Source organism: Phoca vitulina, unplaced genomic scaffold (genome assembly GCF_004348235.1).
Source record: "Phoca vitulina isolate PV1807 unplaced genomic scaffold, GSC_HSeal_1.0 scaffold4, whole genome shotgun sequence".
Classification (NCBI taxonomy): domain Eukaryota; kingdom Metazoa; phylum Chordata; class Mammalia; order Carnivora; family Phocidae; genus Phoca; species Phoca vitulina.
The window spans coordinates 50,716,883-50,739,772 of NW_022589707.1; the positions used below are offsets into that span (position 1 = coordinate 50,716,883).

At 37.7% G+C, this 22,890-nt stretch overlaps 1 protein-coding gene across 3 annotated transcripts in view; it reads left to right on the forward strand.

The window, feature by feature from the left end:
- The window catches only part of CRPPA (CDP-L-ribitol pyrophosphorylase A), a 303,756-nt gene that overhangs the window by 24,137 nt on the left and 256,729 nt on the right, over positions 1-22,890 (forward strand). For all 3 annotated transcript variants that reach the window (XM_032402001.1, XM_032402002.1, XM_032402003.1), the window contains exon 3: positions 13,905-14,054. In XM_032402001.1, the coding sequence (XP_032257892.1) occupies positions 13,905-14,054 (150 nt within the window). The remainder of the gene's footprint in view (positions 1-13,904; positions 14,055-22,890) is intronic.

The following is a 22,890-nucleotide window of genomic DNA, read 5'->3' on the forward strand; positions in this document are numbered from 1 at the left end:
TGGTTTAAGCAGGTTAGGCAGCCAGTGTTGGAGCTAGGCTGTTTACTGAAGCTGCTTTCTGCTGAAGGATTAAGGAAGGAAATGGTGCCAGTCAGCTCCTTTGTTCCCGGAGAGGGGTCTCTGTGCTTGCTGCTCTCAGGGAAGCACCCCCAGAAGAGTGCATAATTTCCCTATGTACATCCCAGGCATTTTTCAGATTGCTGTTTTCATGCAGTCTGTCTCCAGGTTGCTTGCTTGCCTGCCTGGAGCAGTGCAATACCCTTTGGGCTCTATCCCAGCTAAACCTGCTGACTTTTAAAACTCCAAATTTTAATGGTGTGCTATGGCAGAGGGGGTGGGCTGTGCTGGTCTTCTGGGGGGAGGGTCTCACCACACTGGGATGGATGCAGGTTTTACCTAGAAGGGCAGTCACGCCAGAGTGAGGGGGCCTGCAATTTGCAGCAAAGTAGGCTAAACAGCCAGTGTCTGGGTTAGCTGCCCTCGGCTGGTGTCTCTGCACCCATGCAGAGGAGTGGGGGAGGGGAATGGTGCCCACTGGCTCCTTTGTCCCCAGAGAGGCGTTGCTGCAAACTCCATGTCTCAGATGCTAGAAGAGCAAACAGTCTCTCCCTTTGTGCCTTAAGTGACCTTCCAATCATGCCCCGGGTGGTTAGCCTGCTTTCTCTCCCGGAGCAGGGCAGTGCCCTAAGGCTCTGTTCCAGCATGACCTCTAAAAACTCCAGTCTTTGAGCCCTGCTGGTTGTAAAAACTCAGGACCATCAGCCTCCATAGTTTTCCCAGCCAGTGGCTTTGGGGAAGTGGTCTCCTCCTGAGACCCCTCTGCACTCCTGTGTCTCTCTCAGCTCTCTCTGACCAGGGCTCCCTCACCTCCACGGTACTTGCAGTGCATTTCTTCCCCAAACTACATCTCTGCACTTTGTACTTTCCTCCATGTGGCTCTTCTCTCCCTCTAGTTGTGCAGTTTGTTCTGTCAGAACTCAGGTCAATTTCTTGGGTATTTAGAATGATTGGATAATTACCTCATTACTTTAGAGGGACAAGGCAAGTCTAGGTCCTCCTACTCCATCACTATCTTAGCTATGGAGGGTCCATCAGGTTGATTTTTAAAGTCCCTTATTTTTTTGCAGGTAATGTGCACTCTCTGTAATAGGTGACTAGATAAGAATTTTTTTGTCCCTTGTATTTATTCATGAGTTTTGATTTACATCTTACCCATTTCTAGAAACTTCTGTACCATTATCCTTTAAATATTGACCTTCCCCCATTTCCCACCCTACGGCTTTATCTCTTTTACTTCTGCCTCACTGTATGTATGGTAAGCCTTACCCTGTCCTCTTATTACCTTTTTTTTTCCCATGTGTGCAAGTGCATGCGTGTGTAGGAGGGTGGTGTCTTCTGGGAAAATTCAGTTCTCATTTTTTCAGCCCTTACGTAATTTCTTGTTGAAGTGTTCTTCCAATTAAAATTTTAATTTTTAGAAGTTTGATTCAGTCCTTTTCAAATGTCATTGGGCTCCTTTTTCTTATGATTTTATATTCTATTTTTCAGTATTTAAATATGAATATTTAATACACTGTAGCTAATTTAATTCTTTGTAGTTCTTCATTACTTCACTTGTGATTTGTTTACTCTTCTGTTGAGTAAACTGTATTGTAGGCCCATGTTTGGCAAGACATTATAAGTAGGAGTCCTTTGGGCATGGGATGAGGATATGTTTCTGGAACAGATTTGTGTTGGTTCTGCTGGGGATCCTGAGGGCTTTACCATTTTGGGATCTCTTTATGTTAATTTTTGGCTTGAGGTTTTATGCATCTTATGGTAATGTTAAGCCAAAATCTGAACTTATATCAAATCAAGGTGATAGTTAAGACTTCTCAGGGGAGGTTCCCCTCCCCGTCAGAATCCAAACCAGGACAGCAAACAATTCTGTGCAGTCCTACCACACTGGATACTGTACTTTAGGTGGTCTACCTTTTAAATGGTTACATGGATCTTTATGTGAGGACCACAGTTCTACCTGACCAAGTAGCATAGGCTCAAAATGTCATTCCTCAATCCTTTTCATTTGTTTAAAACCTCTTATTAACACAAAACATCTCTGCTGTTTTCCTTGAGTTCTGGCTCTGATGTTAGTCCTAGGGAGTTACCTAGTGAGTCCTAGTTTAAAAAAAAAAAAAAAAACTTAAAAAAAAAAATTTAAAAGTCACGCTGGGGGGAGAAAAGCTGTTAATAACATATCTTCTTTTTTAAATAGCAAGAGGTTTTGCAAGATAATTTGTCAGCCATACTGCTGAAAGTACAAGAGTTTTACTAAGTATAAATTACTTGTATATTTCTGCATATTTCCAGAGATGAAAAGCAATAATAAGGGCATTGTTCTAAGAGAGATGTTGGCAAGGGTAAAATAACTTGGAACACAGAAATGACAGAGAATCATTTTAGGACTTCTAAGCTAGCTCTTATATTCACAAAACTGCCAGTAATAACATGAATTTGAAAATGACAGTGCATCAGGAAAGCAGCCTCCTCGAGATGTGCTCCCGAGGGAAGATACTTCCTTAATTACTTGCACGAATTTAAGCCCTCTGTTCTTGCATCTCTAATCATGTTTTATCCTCTCCTTAATCAACTTCTGACAATAACCATCAGATTTATTGCTCCTGCTTTTGCACCTTCAGTTTACTCATCAGTGCACAGCAATCTGGCTTTTTTCTCCTCTGACTCCTCTAAGTGCACCTGTAACATCTCAATTCCTAAATTAGATGTGCATTTTTAGTCTGTTGTAAAATAAAGAAGCTGACTGGCTTTTATATTTGGCTCCTTGAAGGGAGAATGGAAATATTTGGGATTTTCCAAGTACTAGGATGGTCTTTGTGGGTGTTCTTTTCTTTTATGAGCGCCTTGGATCTCCCCTGAGCTTATGCTAATGAGATCACTCAGGATGGAGGCTGGTCACCAGAAATACTATTGGTGTCTAATAATGGTGATTGGAGATTTGAGGCTTTGAATCAGCCCCACCTCTGGGGGAGAGGAATAGGGCTGGAGACTGAATTCAACCACATGGTCGGTGATTCAATTGCTCATAATGCCAAAATGATATCCCAGTAAAAACCCTGGATGCTGAAGCTCAGGGAAGCTAACTGGTTGAACAGTGGTGTGCTGATAGCATGGCACTTGCTTATTCCATGAGGAGAGGGCACCAGGGAAGCTGTGTTGTGCACTCTCCCAGACCCTGCCCTGTGTGTCTCTTCATTTATCTGCTCTGACCAAAATATCCTTGGTCATAAATGTGTAATCTGAAGTAATCATAATCAAAATGTAGTCATAATCATTTTCCTGAGTTCCAGGAGTTTTGGTGAACTTCAGTGGGGGCTGTGAGAACCTCGTGCACTTGGAGCCAGTTGGTCAGGATTATATGTGATGTGAGGACCTCACTTGTGTCTGGTGTCTATAGTAACGGCAGTCTGGTTGTGAACTTTGGGGATTGTGCTAACTCCAGTTGACTGACATTAGAAATGAATTGTATTCTAACATACCAATGTATACCCAATGGCTTAGTTAAGTTTGACAGTGTTAACCAGATCTTCCTTCTGCAGCTCTACCTTGTCTTCTGTGACTATAGTATTTACCTTTTTTTTTTTTTGACCTCTCTTTTCAGATCCATCGTCCATACTCTAAACATTCCCTTTAACTTCTATTATAACTTAACAAAGTATTTCTGAGCAATGAAAATCATGCTCATGTTACTTAACTGAAAAAATGACCTACAGTAAAATTCACTTTAGGGAAGGTACATAGTCTGAGTGTTTGTATCTATAGATGATTGTAATCACAGCAGAACTTTCTAACACTCCAAAGAGTTGCCTTCTGGTGCTGCTTGGTACTCAGACCCTTGCTCTCTTCCTAATCCCTGTCAACTATTGATGTGTTCTCTATCCCTGTGTTTTTGTCTCTTCCAGAGTACTGTATAAAAAAAATCCTACAACATGTAACTCTGGGAGATGATTATTCTACTTGGTACAAAGCATTTCCATGTAACCATTTTACCACTTGACATGTTCTCTCCAAAATTTCTGTCATGCTACACCTTCTTTGTTATAATTCCAGACATTGTATGTTCAACTTCCAGCTGAACAGAACCACTGAAATTTGCCTTTTTCAGCAGGTCTGAATTCATTAATACTCCCTGATCTCTTTCCTTGAATTAGCTTCTGGAGACAAGGGGGGAACCATTGATTTCCTGCCCAACCACCTTCCCCCCTCACCAAGAGGAAATAACCTAAGACTTGAAGTTTAGAAAGATGACTGTCTTCCTGGTTTTATATGTGGAGTACAGGAGGAGATTGAGGGAACTGAAATTAGTTTGGGATCTACAGTATTGATCCAGCTGAGTGGTGAAGGTCTCTTTAAGCCAATTAAAATAGAGAAAGAAGTAGAGGTTGGGGGAAAAAAAAATGTTAAGGGACTTGGATTGGCTGGACCTGATTGGATGATGTGAGCCATGAGGTAATAAGACACGAGTACTTTTCTATGCTTCAATTTTTCTTTGCCATTCCCTGCCAGTAGATCTGATCTTCTCTTGTGCTAAAATCCCTGTGCTCCTGCACTCCCTGCATTCTTCCGAGGTTGTGTGAAATTAGTTGAGACACTGAATTGCTTGCCTAAACTAGGCAGACCTACCGATGGATATAGTACTTAGAGAGTTTATTTAAAAAAAAATTATTTTTTAAATATTTATTTGAGAGAGCACGCACAAGCTCAAGGAGCAGGGGGCAGGTGCAGAGGGAGAGGAAGAAGACGACTCCCTGCTGAGCCCAGAGCCTGATGTGGGGCTCGATCCCAGGACCCTGAGATCATGACCTGAGCCCAAGACAGATGCCAAACCGACTGAGCCACCAAGGTGCCCCTAATTAAAGATTTTCAACTGCTTGTGATCTTATCAACACTTGACCAAGGTACATCTTACTGCTTATCTCATAAGAGTCCCCTATACTTAATATATTGGGTGGTTTTTCCAGTATTAAGGCAAAAGGGATTTTTGTAGACTTCCAGACCTTAGTTTTTTTTCTATATCTGAATATGGAAGTGGCACAGGCTTCCTCAACCTTGGCACAATTGACATTTTGGGTAAGATGCTTTCTGTTGGGGGACTATCCCATGTCCTGTAGGATGGTTAGTTTTTAGTTAGAAAATCTGAGTACTTTTCTGAAGAGAAGCAGTGTAATTAATAACCAGAAACTCTGACATGTGGGTGTATGAGTGTGTGGGCAATATTTGTGTTTTATAGTAGGGCTATACTTGGTAATGATTAAAGAACACTTCAGAAGTAAAAGTTAATATGTGTGCATCAGGAAGAATATACTCTTTGACTACCCAGTATTAGAAATTTATGCAAAGTATTGTGGGCTTATTTTAAAAGAGCTGAAAAATGACTTGGCAGATGATGTTATTTTCCAAACAAAGAATCTTAAGTAGAATGGACCATGGCTAACAGTAACTTGTACTGGCTTTCTATTGGTTAGTTTTGATCATGATCAAGTGCATTGAAGCTCAGAGTTCAGTATTAGGTGGGGGTCAGGTAATAAGTGCTCCTGGGCCATTGGATTCTGTATCTTACTGGAGGGAAAGAAACATTGGTATTAAGTCCTACGCCTAAAGAAGCAATTTGATTTGTGAGAAAGCAGTGAATTCTGATGATCTAGTGGGAAAGTTGAGGCATATTTTGACAAAAGTTGAAGTGTCCAGGGCAGGTGGTGAATTATTCCCTGACTACTAGGGAATGAGGTAAGCCTTAATCTGTTCCTGATGTTGAAAAAGCTGCGTGAAAAGCTTTTGTTTTGCTTATCTCAAACTACTACCCCTGTATATTCTATGTATTACTCTCAAATGAAGTTGGAGAAGGGGGGCAGATCAAGGAACCATGATATGTCTAGGAATTAAAATGTAATAAAGCTTATTAAACGTTGAGAACATCCATGAAGAATACTTCAGATCATTTTAGATTTAAGTTAAATGGTACTACTTTAATTTTCACGACTTAAAGTTGAGTATATCAAATGCGGACCTTATTCTTGCTACATATACTATTTTTTAGGGGCCCTTGGAGTGATAGAGCAATTTGGATAGGTTTTTATAAAATACTTGCATTTCTGTATTGAATATTTTTTATGGAAGGAGATTTGAGGTATTCTTTTATCAAAATATGAAATATTCAAAATCTCATAATGGCCGATGATTACCTTTAGAGATGTGATTGTGTAAACGTGTATTAAGTAGTCTTAGACTAAAGACAACTCAGGTAAATGAAATTGTAATTATATAGTCAGGATTTCTATAGTGCATTGTCATAATTAGCTTGAATGCCGACATGTGAGTAGGAGTGCATGTCAGCACCTGCTCTGTGTATGGAGAAGTATTGTTCAAATGTGCTTTTAAAAGTAAACAGAAGAGGTGGGGTTCATTTTTCCACATTGTATGATTTGTATCTCTGATGATTTCCATGCATTGACGTGTGGAAATACTTTCATAGATGAGCTTGAGAGGCAGGTAATCACAGTGGTGCTGAGCTGTTAAGCTTCCATTCGGGGCTTATTAGGCTAATTCCCAATGAGACCTTATATCTGACAACTCAGAATTGTGCTTAATGTAACTACTGCTAGAGATGGCTCTATTGTCGAGGCAACTAAATGACTCTGTCCATACTTGGGTCTTAATTTGGGTGCTTTATATTTCAGAAAAGATCGATATAACTGATGATTTAGGTTTCTGAAAAAAAGTCTCTTTCTGTGGAAACAGCTATGGAGCACATGCCTGTCAATTTAAGCATCTTTATTCTAGATCTGTTTAAACCAGATAGTTGAGTGAGTAGTAGTTGGAGGAAAAACAGGGTCGGCCAGAGAATGATTTTTTTTTTTTTTTGACATGTGATTCTTTTCATGGGCATTTTGTTGAGTAAGCGAGTTAGTCACCTTGTGCTTTTTTAATTTAATTTTAATTTTTATTTTTTTATTATGTTATGTTAATCACCATACATTACATCATTAGTTTTTGATGTACTGTTCCATGATTCATTGTTTGCATATAACACCCAGTGCTCCATGCTTTAAGTGGTTTTCCTATTGCACTACTTGTTAGCTGATCTCTAGGCCTCCATTAAACCAGAACCTTACAAAGTCTGGAATATACCAATCCTACCCTAGTAGCATCACAAATGTGGATGGTTTTCTTCTCTTGAGAAGTTTTTATTGGTCAAAGTGAGAGTCCATAAATACACTTTTAGAAATTAAAAAAAGGGGAACCTGAAAAGCGCTTTGGACACCTCCAGATCTACCACCTGAACATTACAGTTGCTTTAAAACTATATCCCTGCCTCGATCCTATTTATTTCCCCCACATGGATAAACATCCTGAAATTTGTTTTTATTCGTGTCCCCCCCCCCCCCATTTTGTAGCATGTATTCCTAAAGGACGTACTAGGTTTCTGTGCTTTTTTTTTATACCCCTGTAAAAAAAATTATTTGTACGATTCAACTTCTGTTTTGCTTTTATTTTGACAGCACTTCTGCAAAAAAAAAAAAAATACATTTAGGGACATATATTCATGTGAATCTTTGTAGCTATCATGTGTTCATGATCACTGCTTTATATCACCATTCATCTATTTGTAGTTGGTGAACATGTTTTCTTTAATTTTTGCCAGTGCAAGCATTGCTAGCATGAACATTACTATTAATGTTTTAAGTACATGAGCAAGGATTTCACTAGAGTCGAGATAAATGCATATTACCATTTTGATCAGATGATGCTAAATTAATTTCCAAATGTGTACAAATTCTACTCAATAGGGTATAACAGGAGTTTGAGTTAGAGCCATGTCCTTTCCAATTCATACTGTTAGATTGACTTTTTCCTAATCCAGTTAGTGGAAAATGCTTTCTCTTTGTGGTTTAATTTAGTCTTTTGTTAATAGGTTGGGCAATTCTTCAAGTACTTAAAGATTTATATGTTCTCACTGAATTGCCCATGAAAGTCTTTTGCCCCTATTTTTCTAATTTAAATTTTAGTTTCATATTGGTATTTTTCAAGTAAAAACTGATTTCTAGGAATTACTTAAATACTGTACACACAAATACTCTGCTGGTTATATGCCCCGTAATAATTTTCTAGCAGTTTATTTTAATGTAGTGAAAAATACTAATGTCTTCATTTACGGCCTTTGTTTTCTGTATGAGGTCTGAGGGAGGAAGCCTGGGTGGGTGCCTTGGTTTCAGATCGCAGCAGTGAAAACATTGAAATGTATGCTGATGTGGGGTAGTTTGAAGGTAATGGGGCTTGCTGATGGATTCAATTTGGAATATGAAAGGAGAGAAATCCATGATCAAGGTTTTGACAAGAATAACCAGAGGAATAGAGTTGACCTTTATGAAAATGGGAAGTGTATGGAGGAGCAGGTTTGGAATATGTGGTATGTGTGAAATCAAAACTGATCTCAGTATGTTATAGTTGAGGCGTATCTCTTGATTGGAGAAGTTAAATAGGGTATTTGGGTATGAAAGTCCAGAATTGAAGGGAACATTCTAGGATAGCCGGATAGATTGGGAAGTTCTCATATAGACAGTATGTGAAGTGTTGTAACTTGATGAGGTTGCTTAAAGAATGAGGGTAGCTAGAGAACTTTGAGGTCCCAGCTTGGGAACATTTGACCATTTAGAATGAGGTTTTAGAGCGTGAGAGTGAGGTGGTTGTTTGAAAATTGTTTCTGAAAGCCACATGAACAAATGCTCTTGAGAAAACAGAGCTCTCCATTGGATTTGGCCATGTGGGGGTCATGGGTGATATTGCTAAATATGTTTTTGTGGATGTGGGGAGACATAATCCTCATTAAAGTAGATTGCAAAGAACATGGGAAGAGGCAGACATTGGAGATATTAAGTAGTACGGATAGTTCTTCAACAGACTGTCTGAAACTGACTAGGAGAAATTTGGTCCTAGTTGGAAGATAGGTGTGATCAAAGGAGGAATGACTTGACTTGAGATGTCACAGAATGCCTGGACACTAATGAAGATAGTTGAGTAAAGGAATAAAAATTGATGGGGCAGGATAGGAGGAGGACTGTTGCTGTAGAGAAAGACTTGAGAGGGAATGGGGGCCAGTGAGTAGGTAGAGATGCTGGCTTTTGCATAGGAGCTTGGGAATTTTTATAGTTCTCGGAATAAATTTTTAACTTTTTTGTTACACGTTAAGTGTTTTCTTTCTGATGCTATTGTAAATGAATTTTTTCTTTTTGAATGGTACATTGCTAGTACAGAGATAGAAGTGATTTTGTTGTTTTTGTTGGTCTTGTCCTGTGCCTTCTTGCCAAATGTGTTTATTCCTAGTTTTTTAAAGGGAATTCATCAGGATTTTCTATAAAATATTATCTGCAAATACAGATAGTTTAAATCCTTTTGGATGCCTTCTATTTTTTCTTGACTGATTTTCCTGACTAGAACTTCCAGTACAATGTTTAATAGAAGTGGTGACAGTGGATATATTTTTGTTCTTGATATGAAAGCAAAAATAGAGAGTATTTATCAAATATGATGTTACCTGTGGGTTTTTCATAGTTGCCCTTTATTGGCTAGAGCAAGTTCTGTTCCTAATTTTGTTGAATGCTTTTTTCATGAAGGAGCATTGCATTTTGTCAGATGCTATTTCTGCATCTGTTTGAGTGTTTCTGGATTTTTTTGCCCTTTAATGTGAGAAATGACAATGATTTTTGGGTATGTTGAATCAATTTTGCATTCATGGGATAAATCCCACTTGGTTATGGTATGTAACACTTATTGCCAAATTTGGTTTGTTAGTATTTTGTTGAAGATTTATGCATCTGTATTCATCAGGGGTTTTGGTCTGTAGTTGTAGTTTTTTGTGATGCCTTTGTCTGGTTTTGGCAGTACTCATCTTACCGAGTGGGTTAGGAAGCATTCTCTCCTATATTACTTCTTGGGATAATGTGAGGAATTGGTATTGAAGATTTTTCTTTTCTTTCTTTATTTTTGGTATAACCAGTGAAGCTGCATGGATTTTCTTTGTGCGAAATAAAAATTTCTAATTCTGTTTTCGTACTTGTTATAGGTCTATTCAAATTGTCTATTACTGAATCAGTTTTTATAGTTAATGCCTTTCTAGGAAACAGAAATTTCATGTAATTTGCTGAAAATTCCTTATTTCTGGGAGGTTGGTAGAAACACCACTTTGATTCCTGATTTCACTAATTAGAATCTCCTCCCCCACTTGGTTCATCCAGTTAAAGTTTGTCAATCCTGTTAATTCTTCAAAGAACTGAGTTTGGATATTGATTTTTTCCCCTCTTTTTATACTCTCTACTTCATTTATTCTAATCTCTATTTACTACTTGATTTAATTTGAGGCTGTTCTGTTGTTATAATTGGTGTTGTTTTTCCAAAAATCTTAAGATAGGAGTGTAAGTCTTAAGGTAGAAGGTTTTGGCCTTGAGAATGTCTTTATACATAGACATGCACAGCTATAAATTTCCCTCTTACAACTGCTTCAGCTGCATGCTGTGTTTCAAATTGTATCTTTTCATCTCAGTGTCTTCTGTTTCTCTAATTTCTTCTTGGGTTCATTATTAGTATGTACACTTTCCACAGTTTTGAAATTCTCACATGTAAGTTTTTTGACAGATTTTTTTGAGGTGTAATTGATATACAACGTAAGTTTCAGTTGTACAACATAATGTTTCTACATTTGTTTACATTGTGAAATGATCACCAAAATAAGTTAACATCTGTCACCAGACATAGTTACAGAATCCTTTCCTTAGGATTTTTAAGATCTCTAAGCAACTTGATACTGCGGAGTATTAATTATAGCCCATGCTGTACATTACATCCCCAGGACTTAATTTGTCACTGGAAGTTTTACCTTTTGAATGTTCTCATCCATTTTGCCCACCTCTGTCCCCCGACTTCTGGCCACCAATCTGTTGTATCTTTTAGCCTTTACATATATATGGGTGAGATCATAAGGTATTTGTCTTTCTCTGACTTGCTTCACTTAGCACATTGCCCTTGAAGTCCATCCATATTGTTGTTGAAAATACTTACTTTGTTGAAGCAACTTCATTATGGCTGAGAAATACTTCCTTGTGGATATATGTAGCACATGTTCTTTTTATCCATTCATTGGTTGGTAGACCTTTAGTATCAGTTCTAGATGGTGATAGTCTCCCTCCCATTTCCTCAGGACTTACTCTTACTGTTGTATGTGACTTGGCTGGTCTATTTCAGTAAAGTCTTGTTTCCCCCTACCCAGTGAAGTCTCTAAAATCACTATACAGAGGGTGCAGTCTTGGGCATGAATGTAGCCAGCCTGGAATGAAAGTAGTTTAGTAGGGTTCCTTTTGCCTTTTGTTGTTAATCTCTTACTGTCTCTGATACCACACTCAACTGATAAACTCTTCGTTGCCTGAAATTGCTTGCTTGCTTTCTCTGTCTCTTTCTCTGTCTTTCTCTCTCTCTCTCTCTGTTTCTCTTTTCTTTTCTTTTCTTTTTTCTTTCTTTTCTTTTCTTTCTTCTTTTCTTTCTTTCTCTCTCTTTCTCTTTTTCTTTTTCTCTTTCTTTCTCTTTCTCTCTCTCTTGCTCTCGCTCTTTAGCTCTTTCTTTCTTTCTCTCTTTCTTACAATGCCTGAGCTACAAAATGCTCTATAATCTGATTCAATTTAACTTTGGCTCCATGGCAAAGGTAGTTTTTGAGGTCAGTATTGGAAGTTTGCTCTGATTCCAGGGGGGCTGTTGCTACTTGTCTCTCTCTCTGTGGTTATCTCTGGTAAACTTGCTTACCAATAGTTGAGCTTTATGCTGTCTTGTAGCTACCACCTTCCTCTTAATTGCTTAGCACGGTAGTCTCCATTTCTTTTGCAAGTGCACTTAGGTTTAAACTTGGTCACAGTCAGTTATACAAGGTGAGTTCCCTTTGGGAGAACTTGATAGTTCTGTTCTTACAGCCTGTCTCTCTCCCTGTAAAAAATCACCACACTGCTTCTCAGTGGGGCATAATACCTTGTTTTTCTAAGTGACCCTTCTACTTCATGAGCAGAGTGGTCCATGGAGATATTTGAACACTCTTAACTTTTTGTTGTGCTTCTCCTGGTGTGAAACCTCTGCCCTGTGTGAGATTGGGGGTTAAGGGTGTTCAGGGCCCGGTATACATTCTGTGTTTACTGTGCTTGGGGTAGATATTCCACTTGGTAGTGAAGGCTATGTAGTGGGAAGGGAGTCTCCAATCTCTTGTCCACAGTAGGCTTTAATTTAGCCTCTGTGACCTTGGGCTGAGTAGAATGGGAAATGCTAGCCCTCTGTCCTTTGAACTGGGAGATAGGGGGAGAGGAAAGCCCCATCTTTTCAGCCATACCTACTCTGAGTGGAACTTCAGTCACACTGAGCTGCATGGATGATTAAGGAAGAAATAGATCATGACTTGAGTACCACAAGCTCTGTTTTTACCAAGTTTTAGTTGATACTCTTAAAAAATGTTTCATCTGGTGCATGCCCTTCAAGGATTTTAAATGGTTGTTGTAAAATATTTTTCACTAGTTCTTTTGCTGGAGAGAAAGTCTGCTAAAGTCCTCATGCTGCCACTTTGTGACTCATTCTCTTTTTAATATATTTGCTTCATGGCCTGGTATAGAATTCCAGCATTACCTATACATAGTTGCAATATAAATAGAACTTTTCCCTTAAAAAGCTCTCTCTATATATGTATGGGTGCAAATCTGTTTCTTTTGTATTCTTTTATTGATAGGTGTCAGGCTTGACCAGTTGGGTTTTCTTCTTATTTATCTTTCACCTACTTGGACATGACTCCCTCTGTATCAGCCCTGGCGGTCTCCTCATTTTTGCTTTTATTTCTGGGCTCCAAACTTCTACTTGAGTCACTGGAAATGGTGACAGTTTATAAGCTGTCTACTTGGCTCACATACTAGCTTTGATTTTCAGCCAGTCTCTGGGATTTTATAAGCTAGTTTATGGGCTATCTATCTTGCACAGATACTGTTCTTCTCAAGATCAAATTGGCTGGCTCATCAGTTTGATGTGCTGTAATATCTATGTGTTTGTTATGTGGAAGATAAGAACTTATGGAGGAGGTTTGGTTAATGGCCGACCACAGGAGAACTGTATTTTAAAGCCACTTCTCCAAAAGAGTTGTCTGGTAATGACTTTCAAGTCTACAATGAAACACTATTAAAGATGAAGGGGATAAATTGTCAGGTATGAAGGTACCTTTGTGTAATGTTGAGATGCATCTATAGGGGCGACAGCTTTTATCAGAGCAATTAAAATCAATGGCTACTTTACCTGAGGGAATGTTGCTCTAAGATGGTTTGGAGGGAATGGTTGTTCACAGGAATTAGAGTGAGACATAAATTCATTGTTACTTAGGCTCAGTCTCATTTTGGGGATCTTTGGGAATAGATCTGTTGCCTTAATTATCTGTGTTGAAAGTAAAACTTTTGAAGGCACACTAATAAGTATTGATGTGTACCATGTCCATTTTTTCCACAGTAACTCTTCTTTCACCCTTCCACTTCTCAGAATACCCCTTGGATCTTAGCATTCTGATCTAGTATTAGATTTCAGTGGCTAGTGAGCAAAAGAATTTGTGAACCTATAATGGAAAAAAGAATCCCTATCTCTTTCATGGAACTGTAATATTGAGAAAGAGGGTTTTTGATAGTGAAATACTGCTTTAAGAACCAAATCAGCACTTGTTCAAATATTTTCTTGAAGTTACTTGTTAAAGCTAGGAATACAATCTCCCCAAAATGCGAGAGGTCAGGGTTTAACTTTGAAATAGGTTCTAGGTGAAATAAATGTTAACTGGATCTCTGTTTGTTCTTTAGGCAGCAGGAGCAATTCGACCTCTTGTATCTACTGTAATCAGTCCATCTGCCGATGGTTGCTTAGACCATTCACTAGAACGTGCCAGACACAGAGCAAGTGAAATGCCACAGGCTTTTCTATTTGATGTGATCTATGAAGCATATCAGCAGGTAAGAATCCTGATTTCTGAAAATGGCTATGTTGGGGGTCCACAAGAATACTCCTCTTTTTGGAGATTTGCTGGGAGATTCCACGTATAGTTAGACTCAAGTTAAAATTGCTAACAGTGAAGTAGAGTGGATTCACAGCTGAGTCATAGGAGAAACACATGCAGAGTTTGGGAGGATCCATGTGTATTCTTGCTTAGGTTCTTATCTTCCCCTGAGGGGTCACACAAAGCATCATCTTCTCCCCCACCCACCAGCAATGAAAATTTAGCAACATGTGGGTGATGGTTCTCTTCAGGGAAGCCCATTAGAGTCTGGTGTTCAAGGTGTTTATTGGGGTTGGTCACATAGGCATCCCCTGCCTCAGCATGTACAAAAGCTTCAGATTCCCAGAAGGAAAGCAGGTGTCTAACATGAGCAATGTTGTTTGTGCAAATAGTATGAGCATAGTTGAACCACACTTAATAACTGTTCACTGAGAAAACTACAAGAGCCAATTTCCCATATCCAGGTGGAAGGGTAGTCTTTCTAACCATTTAAGGCCTGTATGGTAAGTTTCTTGCACAGCTGTAGATACATTATCATTTGAATTCACACACTAACTTCTTCTAAAATCTCACATAATCGATTTGGGTTTAGAAATTTTTCTTTGTTTTTATGTTCTGAAAATGCTTTGGGACGTTTTGCTGACATTTATTGCAAATTTATGGATTAAATAGTTATTGATTATTAGGTATTTTGCTTATCAGAAACTTCCCAATGAAATAAGTTAGAACTAACTCACTGTTCAGCGGATGTTAAACAATCAGTGAAGAGTTTGGAATAGATGGACTTTTAAGAAAATGAAGGTAGTGGTAATAGGAATATTGACATTTATAATACAAAAATGCCTCTTACCTTGGATAGAAGGTGGTCACATACATAATAAATTGAATGAATCTTGATTGGTTAGTTTTAAAATGAGATGATGTAAATAAGAATCCATTTTAATGATATGAATAGTCTGCCATGGTTTGTACCGTTTTCTTAAAATAATGAATTTGGTGTATTGGAATTTACCTGTATATGGCCATGTCAATGTTAAGCTATCATAAATTTTTCTAAATTTTATTTTATTTAAATTCAATTAACATACAGTGTATTACTAGTTTTAGGGGTAGCGTGTGGTGATTCATCAGTTGCATATCACAACCAGTGCTCATTACATCACGTGCCCACCTTTAATGCTCCAATTTTTTATTCAAATACTGTATTTTATAGCCTAAATATGTAGAGTTAGACAACATCTACCTTATTTCCTGAAATTATTCATCTTTAAACACTTGGAGTTATTACCTATCATTCTTCCTAATGTATTTTAGAAGAGAAATTGAATATGATCTCATGTTCTGCACATCAGAGAAGCATTTTTCCAGTTTTTGCTGGAGAATTAAGTGCTAATGCACTGAGGTACTGTTTCTCAAAGTGTGGTTCCCAGATAACATCGGTGTGCTTTGGAACTTGTTAGAATGCAAATTCAGGGGCTCCACCTCAGACTTACTTAATTAGAAACTGTGGGAATGGGCCCCAGCAATTTGTGTCTCAACATCTCTGCCATGTGATCCTAATGCACATTGCAGTTTGGGAACCACCACCCTAAGGCATTCACTGTATGTAATGAATTAAACACTCTTGTACTGCATTCTTGGGAGAATTCAGAAAATAGTAACATGATGATAATTATCTGTGTTCTGTGGTTCAGATGAGGAATTCTTAATCATGGAATTGTTTTGAAGGTTTTGCTATAAGATCTTTATTTAATTTTTTCCCAAGTTTTTATTAAAATTCCAGCTAGTTAACACAGTGCATTGTTAGTTGTAGGTGTAGAATTTAGTGATTCATCACTTACATAGAATACCTGGTGTTCATCACAGCAAGTGCCCTCCTTAACACCCATCACCTGTTTAACAACCCCCTCCAACTCCCCTCCCATAACCCTCAGTTTATTCTCCGTAGTTACGAGTCTGTTTCTTGGTTTGCCTCTTTTTGTCCCCCCATGTTCATTTGTTTCTTAAATTCCACCTATGAGTAAAATCATGGTATTTGTATTTCTCTGACTTATTTTACTTAGCATAATACTCTCTAGCTCCATCCATGTCTGCAAATGGCAAGATTTCATTCTTTTTAATGGGTAATATTCCACTGTGTATATATACTACGTCTTCTTTATCCATCAGTTGGACATTTGGGCTCTTGGCATAATTTGGCTATTGTAAATAATGCTGCTATAAACAGGGTGTATGTATCCCTCTGAATTAGTATTTTTGTATTCTTTGGGTAAATATTTGGATAAATACCAGTACAAATGCTGGATCATAGGGTACTTCTGTTAACATTTGAGGAGTCTCCATACTCTTTTTCCAGAGTGGCTGCACCAGTTTGCATTCCTATCAACAGGGTAAGAGGGTTCCCCTTTCTCCGCATCTTCGCTAACACCTGTTGTTTGCTGTGTTAATTTTAGCCATTCTGACAGGTGTGAGGTGATGTCTCATGGTAGTTTTGATTTGCATTTCCCTGATGATGAGTGATGTTGAGCATCTTCTCATGTGTCTGTTAGACCTATGTCTTCTTTGCAGCAATGTCTACTGATGTCTTTTGCCCATTTTTAAACTGGATTATTATTATTTTTTTTGCATGTTGAGTTTGATAAGTTCTTAATAGATCTTGGATGCTTACCCTTAATCAGATATGTCATTTGCAAATACCGTCTCCCATTCCGTAGGCTGACTTTTAGTTTTGTTGATGCTTTCCTTTGCAGTGCAGAAGATTTTTATTTTGAAGTCCCAATGGCTTACTTTTGCTTATATTTTTCTTGCCTCAGGAGACCTATCTAGTAAGAAATTGCTATGGTTCAGGTCAGAGAGGTTACTGCCTGTGTTCTCTGGGATTTTGATGGTTTCCTATCTCACATTTAGGTCTTTCATCCATTTTGAATTTATTTTAGTGTATGGTGTAAGAAAGTGGTGCAGTTTCATCCTTTTGCATCTTGCTGTCCAGGTTTCCTGACACCATTTGTTTAAGAGATTATCTTTTTTCTCCATTGGATATTCTTTCCTGCTTTGTTGAAGATTAATTGCCCATATAGTTGCAAGTTCACTTCTGAGTTTTCTATTACGTTGCATTGATCTGTGTGTCTGTTTCTGTGCCAGTACCATACTGTCTCAGTCACTACAGCTTTGTAATACAACTTGAAGTCTGGAATTGTGATGCCTCTACCTTTGCTTTGCTTTTTCAAGATTGCTTTGACTATTGGGGATCTTTTGTGGTTCCATACAAATTTTAAGACTGTTGCTTCTAGCTCTGAAAAATGCTGGTGATACTATGATAGGGATTGCATTAAATGTATAGATTGCTTTGGGTAATGTGGACATTTTAACAATGTTTGTTTTCCCAGTACATGAGCATGGAATATCTTTCCGTTTCTTGACTTGCTTTCATCAGTGTTTTATAGTTTAAGAGTACAGATCTTTTATCTTTTGGTTAGCTTTATTCCTACGTATCTTACAGTTTTTGGTGTAATTGTAAATGGGATCAGTTCCTTGGTTTCTCTTTCTGCTACGTCATTATTGGTGTATAGAAACGCAATAGATTTTTGTACATTGATTTTTGTATCCTGCGACTATAATGAATTTGTGTATCAGGTCTAGCAGTTTTTTGGTAGAGTCTTTTGGGTTTTCCATACAGAGTATCATGTCATCTGCAAAGAGTGAAAATTTGACTTCTTCCTTGTTGGTTTGGATGCCTTTTATTTTTTTTTGTTATCTGATTTCTGAGGCTAGGACTTCTGGAATTATGTTAAATAACTGCAGTGAGAGTAGACATTCCTGTCTTGTTCCTGACCATAGAGGAAAAGCTCTGTTTTTCCCCAGTGAGGATGATAGTACCTGTGGGTTTTTCATATATGGTCTTTATGATATTGAGGTATGTTCCCTCTAACCCTTCTTTGTTGAGGGTTTTTATCATGAATGAATGTTGTACATTGTCAAATGCTTTTTGTACATCTACTGAGAGGATCATATGGTTCTTAGCCTTTTATTAATGTGGTGGATCACATTGACTGATTTTTGAATATTGAACCACTGTTGTAACCCAGGAATAAGTCCCACTTGCTTGTGGTGCATGATCCTTTTAATGTACTGTTGGATTTGATATGCTAGTATTTTGACAATTTTTTCATCCATGTTCATTAGTGATATTGGCCTGTAGTTCTTTCTTAGTGGAGTCTCTGGTTTTGGAATGAGGCTAATGCTGGCCTCATAGAATGAGTTTGGAAGTCTTCCTTCCATTTCTGTTTTTTTTTTTTTTTTTTTAAATGTTTGGTAGAATTCCCCAGGGAAGCCATCTGGCCATGGACTTTTGTTTGTTGGAAGATTTTTGATTACTGATTCAATTTCTTTGCTGGTTCATGTTTTCTATTTCTTCTTCAGTTTTGGTTGTTTGTTTCTAGGAATGTACCCATTTCTTCCAGATTGTCCAATTTGCTGGGATATAATTTTCATACTACTATAATTGTTTGTATTTCTGGGGTGTTACCTATCCTCTCTCATTTGTGGTTTTATTTGGGTCCTTTCTCTTTCCTTTTTGATAAGTCTGGCTAGGATTTTATCAATTTTACTACTTTTTTTCAAAGAAGCAGCACCTGGATTCATTGTTCTATTTTTTTATTTTCTATATCAATAATTTCTCTAATCTTTATTATTTTCCCCCTTCTTCTGGCTTTAGGCTTTGTTCTTTTTCTTGCTCCTTCAGTTGTAAAGTTAGGTGGTTTGAGATTTTTCTTGTTTCTTGAGGTAGGCTTGTATTGCTGTATACTTCCCTCTTAGGACTGCTTTTGCTGTATCCCAAACGATTTGGACTGTTGTGTTTTAATATTAATTTGTTTCTGTTTTTTTTTGTTGTTGTTGTTGTTTGTTGTGTATTCTTCGATTTCCTTGTTAACCCGTTCATTCTTTGGTAGCATATTGTTTAACCTGCATGTATTTGTATTCTTTCCAAATTTTTCCTAGTGTTTGACTTCAAGTTTCATAGCATTTAGGTTAGAAAAGATGCATGGTATGGTCTTAATCTTTTTGTACTTTATGGGGTCTGATTTGTGACCTAGTAGGTGATCTGTTCTGGTAGAACGTCCCATGTACACCTGAAAAGAATGTGTATTCTGGTGCTTTAGGATGAAATGTTCTAAATATATTAAGTGCAACTGGTCCAGTGTATCATTCAAACTTATTGTATCCTTGTAGATTTTCTGATTAGATGATCTGTCCATTGATGTGAGATGTTTAAGTCTCTTAGGATTATTGTATTATTAATGAGTTCCTTTATGTTTGTTATTGTTTTATATATTTGGGTGCTTGCTTGTTGGGGGCATAAATATTTACAATTGTTAGATCTTGTTGGATAGTTCCCTTTATTATGATACAATGTCTGTCTTCATCTTTTGTTACATTCTTTGGTTTAAAATCTAGTTTATCTGATATAAATATGGCTACTCTGGCTTTCTTTTGACATCCGTTAGCATGATAAATTGTTCTCCATCCCCTCACTCTCATTCTGCATGTATCTTCAGGTCTAAAATGTGGGTCTCTGGTAGGCAGCATATAGATGGGTCTGTCTTTTTTTTTTTTTTTTTTTAATTCAATCTGATACCATCTGTCTTTTCATTGGGAGTGTTTAATCTATTTACATTAAGAAAAATTGATAGGCATTTAGTGCCATTTAATACTTATTTTGTCATTGTTTCTGGAGATTTTCTGTTCCTTTCTATTCTTTGTCACTTTTGGTCTTTGTTTCCCACTCAGAGTCCCCTTTAGTACTTCTTGCAGGGCTGGTTTAGTGTTCATGAACTCCTTTAGTTTTTGTTTGTCTGGGAAAGTCTTTATCTTGCCTTGTATTCTGAATGTAACTTTGCCAGATAGAGTATTCTTGGCTGTGGGTTTTTCCCATTCAGCGTGTTGAATATAGTGTGTCACTCCCTTCTGGTTTGCCAAGTTTCTGTGTAGAGATCTGCTGGGTAGCCTTATGGGTCTTCCCTTGTAAGTTAGGAACTTCTTTTGTCTTGTTCCTTTTAGGATTTTTTCTTTATCACTATATTTTGCAAATTTAACTACAATATGTCTTGGTGTTGGCCTGCTTTTGTTGATTTTGATGGGAATTTTCTGTGTCCCCTGGTTTGGGTTGCCTGTTTCCTGCCCCAGATTAGGGATGTTTTCAGGTATTATTTCCTCAAATAAATCTTCTGCTCCCTTTATCCTCTCTTCTTCTTCTGGGACTACTATGATAGGAATGTTAATCTGTTTGATGGAGTCCCTGAGTTCCCTAAGTCTACTCTCGTGATCCATAGTTAGTCTTTTTTGTTTAGCTTCATTATTTTCCATTTTTCTGCCTTCTCTATCACTTACTCTTTCCTCTGCTTCTTCCATTCTTGTGCTTGTTACATCCACTATGTTGTGAATCTGTTACTGCTTTTTTAATTTCTGACTGGTTGTTTTTTAACTCTATTTCTGTGAAGAAGGTTCTCCCTGATGCCTTACATGTTTTTCTCAAGCCTGGCAAGTATCCTTATGACTGTTGATTTAAATTCACCAGGCGTATTACTTGGATCTGTTTGATTAGGTCTCTGGCTGTGACTTTTCCTTCTTCATTCTTTTGGGATAGATTCCTTGATCTTGGCACTTCTTCTAAGTCTTGGTCATCTTCTCTGTGTTAAAAAAGCCGTTATATTTCCGGCTCCTGAGAGTAATAGCTTTCTGTAGAAGAGGTCAGATAGTGTCCAGGGCCTGTTGCTTTAGGGAGTGTCCCTGGTGTGTGCCACATGCCCTCTGCTATTGTGCTTTGCTGCTCTATCCTTTAGCCCACTTGTCTGCAGAGGCTCTCCTTGCCTGTAGTGGGCAGTGTTTGATCTTGGTGTGAATGTGGTGTTTTTTAACTAGGTGTGCTCTGGTCTGTTTGTTAAATGAGACCTGATGGTGCTTCCACTAGGCTTGAAGCTTTGCAGAAACTCTGTGGTCAGAAGACATGGTGTATGTGGGGTTTCTGCTGATCTTCAGAGGAAGGGGCCTTCTGCACTTGGACTCAGGCATACTTCTTTGAGAAAAGTAGCACAGTAGAGTATTTTTCCTGTAAGTCCTTAAGAAAATTAAACATAAATGCACACCAGGACTCTTAAATACCTGAAATAATTTGCTCTTGGGTTTATATAATCAGTATACATGTTTTGATTTTCGCAAGATTATAAAGCAATACTGAACACTTGGGAAGAAAGTGAAAGTTAAAAAAAAAAAGGCCATGTTTAAAGTTATGAAACAAACCCTCCTGCCCCCCCCGACAAAAACCCAAACCCATCCTTACCAAAGAGTGGCTTCCTGATTTTGATCAAAATGAGTAGGTTTTAAAATGAGATAACTACATTGAAAGCAAAAACCCACCAGTTAGAATTCCTATTAAACGGACTAAAAATGTTGAATTGTTTTTCAACTTCTGACATTTGTGGAAATGCATTAGTAAACATTGAATATATATTTGGTGCTGGAATGCAGTAGTGACTAAACAGACTATCTTTTATGAAGGTTTTATTTTCAAACATAACTTATTAAAGCTGAAATAAGTTGTCAAAATTATTTCTCAGCATTTTTTTTTTTTTTTTTTTTGAAGAGAGTCCTTCCCCATGTGTATTCTTGGCTCTTTTTTCAAAAATTGACCATCTATACCTGGGTTTATTTTTAGGCTCTCTGTGTATATGTGTCTGCTTTTATGCCAGTACCATACTGCTTTGATTACTACAGCTTTGTAATACAGTTTTAAATCAGGAAGTGTATTACCTATGGCTTTGTTCTTAACATTGCTTGGGCTGTTCCATGTCTTTTGTGGTTCTGTGCAGATTTCAGGATTGTTCTATTTCTATTAAAAATGCCGTTGGAATTCTGCTAATCTGCAGACTCAATGTAATCCTTTAGGTTGTATACATATTTTGACAATAATCCTACTAATATATGAACACAGAATATTTGAACATTTGTTTTCAGATTCTTTCATCAATGTCTTAAAGTTTTTGGTGTACAAAGGTTTTACCTTTTGTTTCAATTTATTTCTGAGAACTTTATATTTGTTATTGTAAATGTTTTATTTTTATTTTTTTAAGATTTCATTTATTTATTTGACAGAGAGAGAGATAGCAAGAGCAGGAACACAAGCAGGGGGAGTGGGAGAGGGAGAAGCAGGCTTCCTGCTGAGCAGGGAGCTCGATGTGGGGCTCGATCCCAGGACCCTGGGATCACAACCTGAGCCAAAGGCAGATGCTTAATGACTGAGCCACCCAGGCGCCCATTGTTTTTTTTTAAATTGAGATAATTTCTAATAGTATAAAGGAAAAACTGTGTGATTTTTGTATCTATAGCTTCAGTGAATTTGTTTACTCACATAGTTTTTTCAGAGTCTCAGGTTTCTTTATATAATACCTGCAAAGAGTAACAGTTTTACTTCTCAGTTTGGATGCCCTATTTCTCTGGCCTAACACTAGGCTATGACTTCCAATACTACATTGAGTGGAAGTGGCAAGATTATGGGTATCCTTGTTTTGTTCCTCAATTTGGGAGAAAGAGCTTTCAAATCATGACAGAGTAATGTTGTTAGCTGTGGGCTGGTCATATATTGGCTTATATTATGTTGAGATATGTTCCCTCTGTACCTACTTTGAGAGTTTTTAATCATGAAAGGATGTTCAATTTTGTCAAATGCTTTTTCTGTATCTATTGAGCATCATTTTTTTTATCCTTAATTTTCTTAATGTGTTATACAACACTGTTGC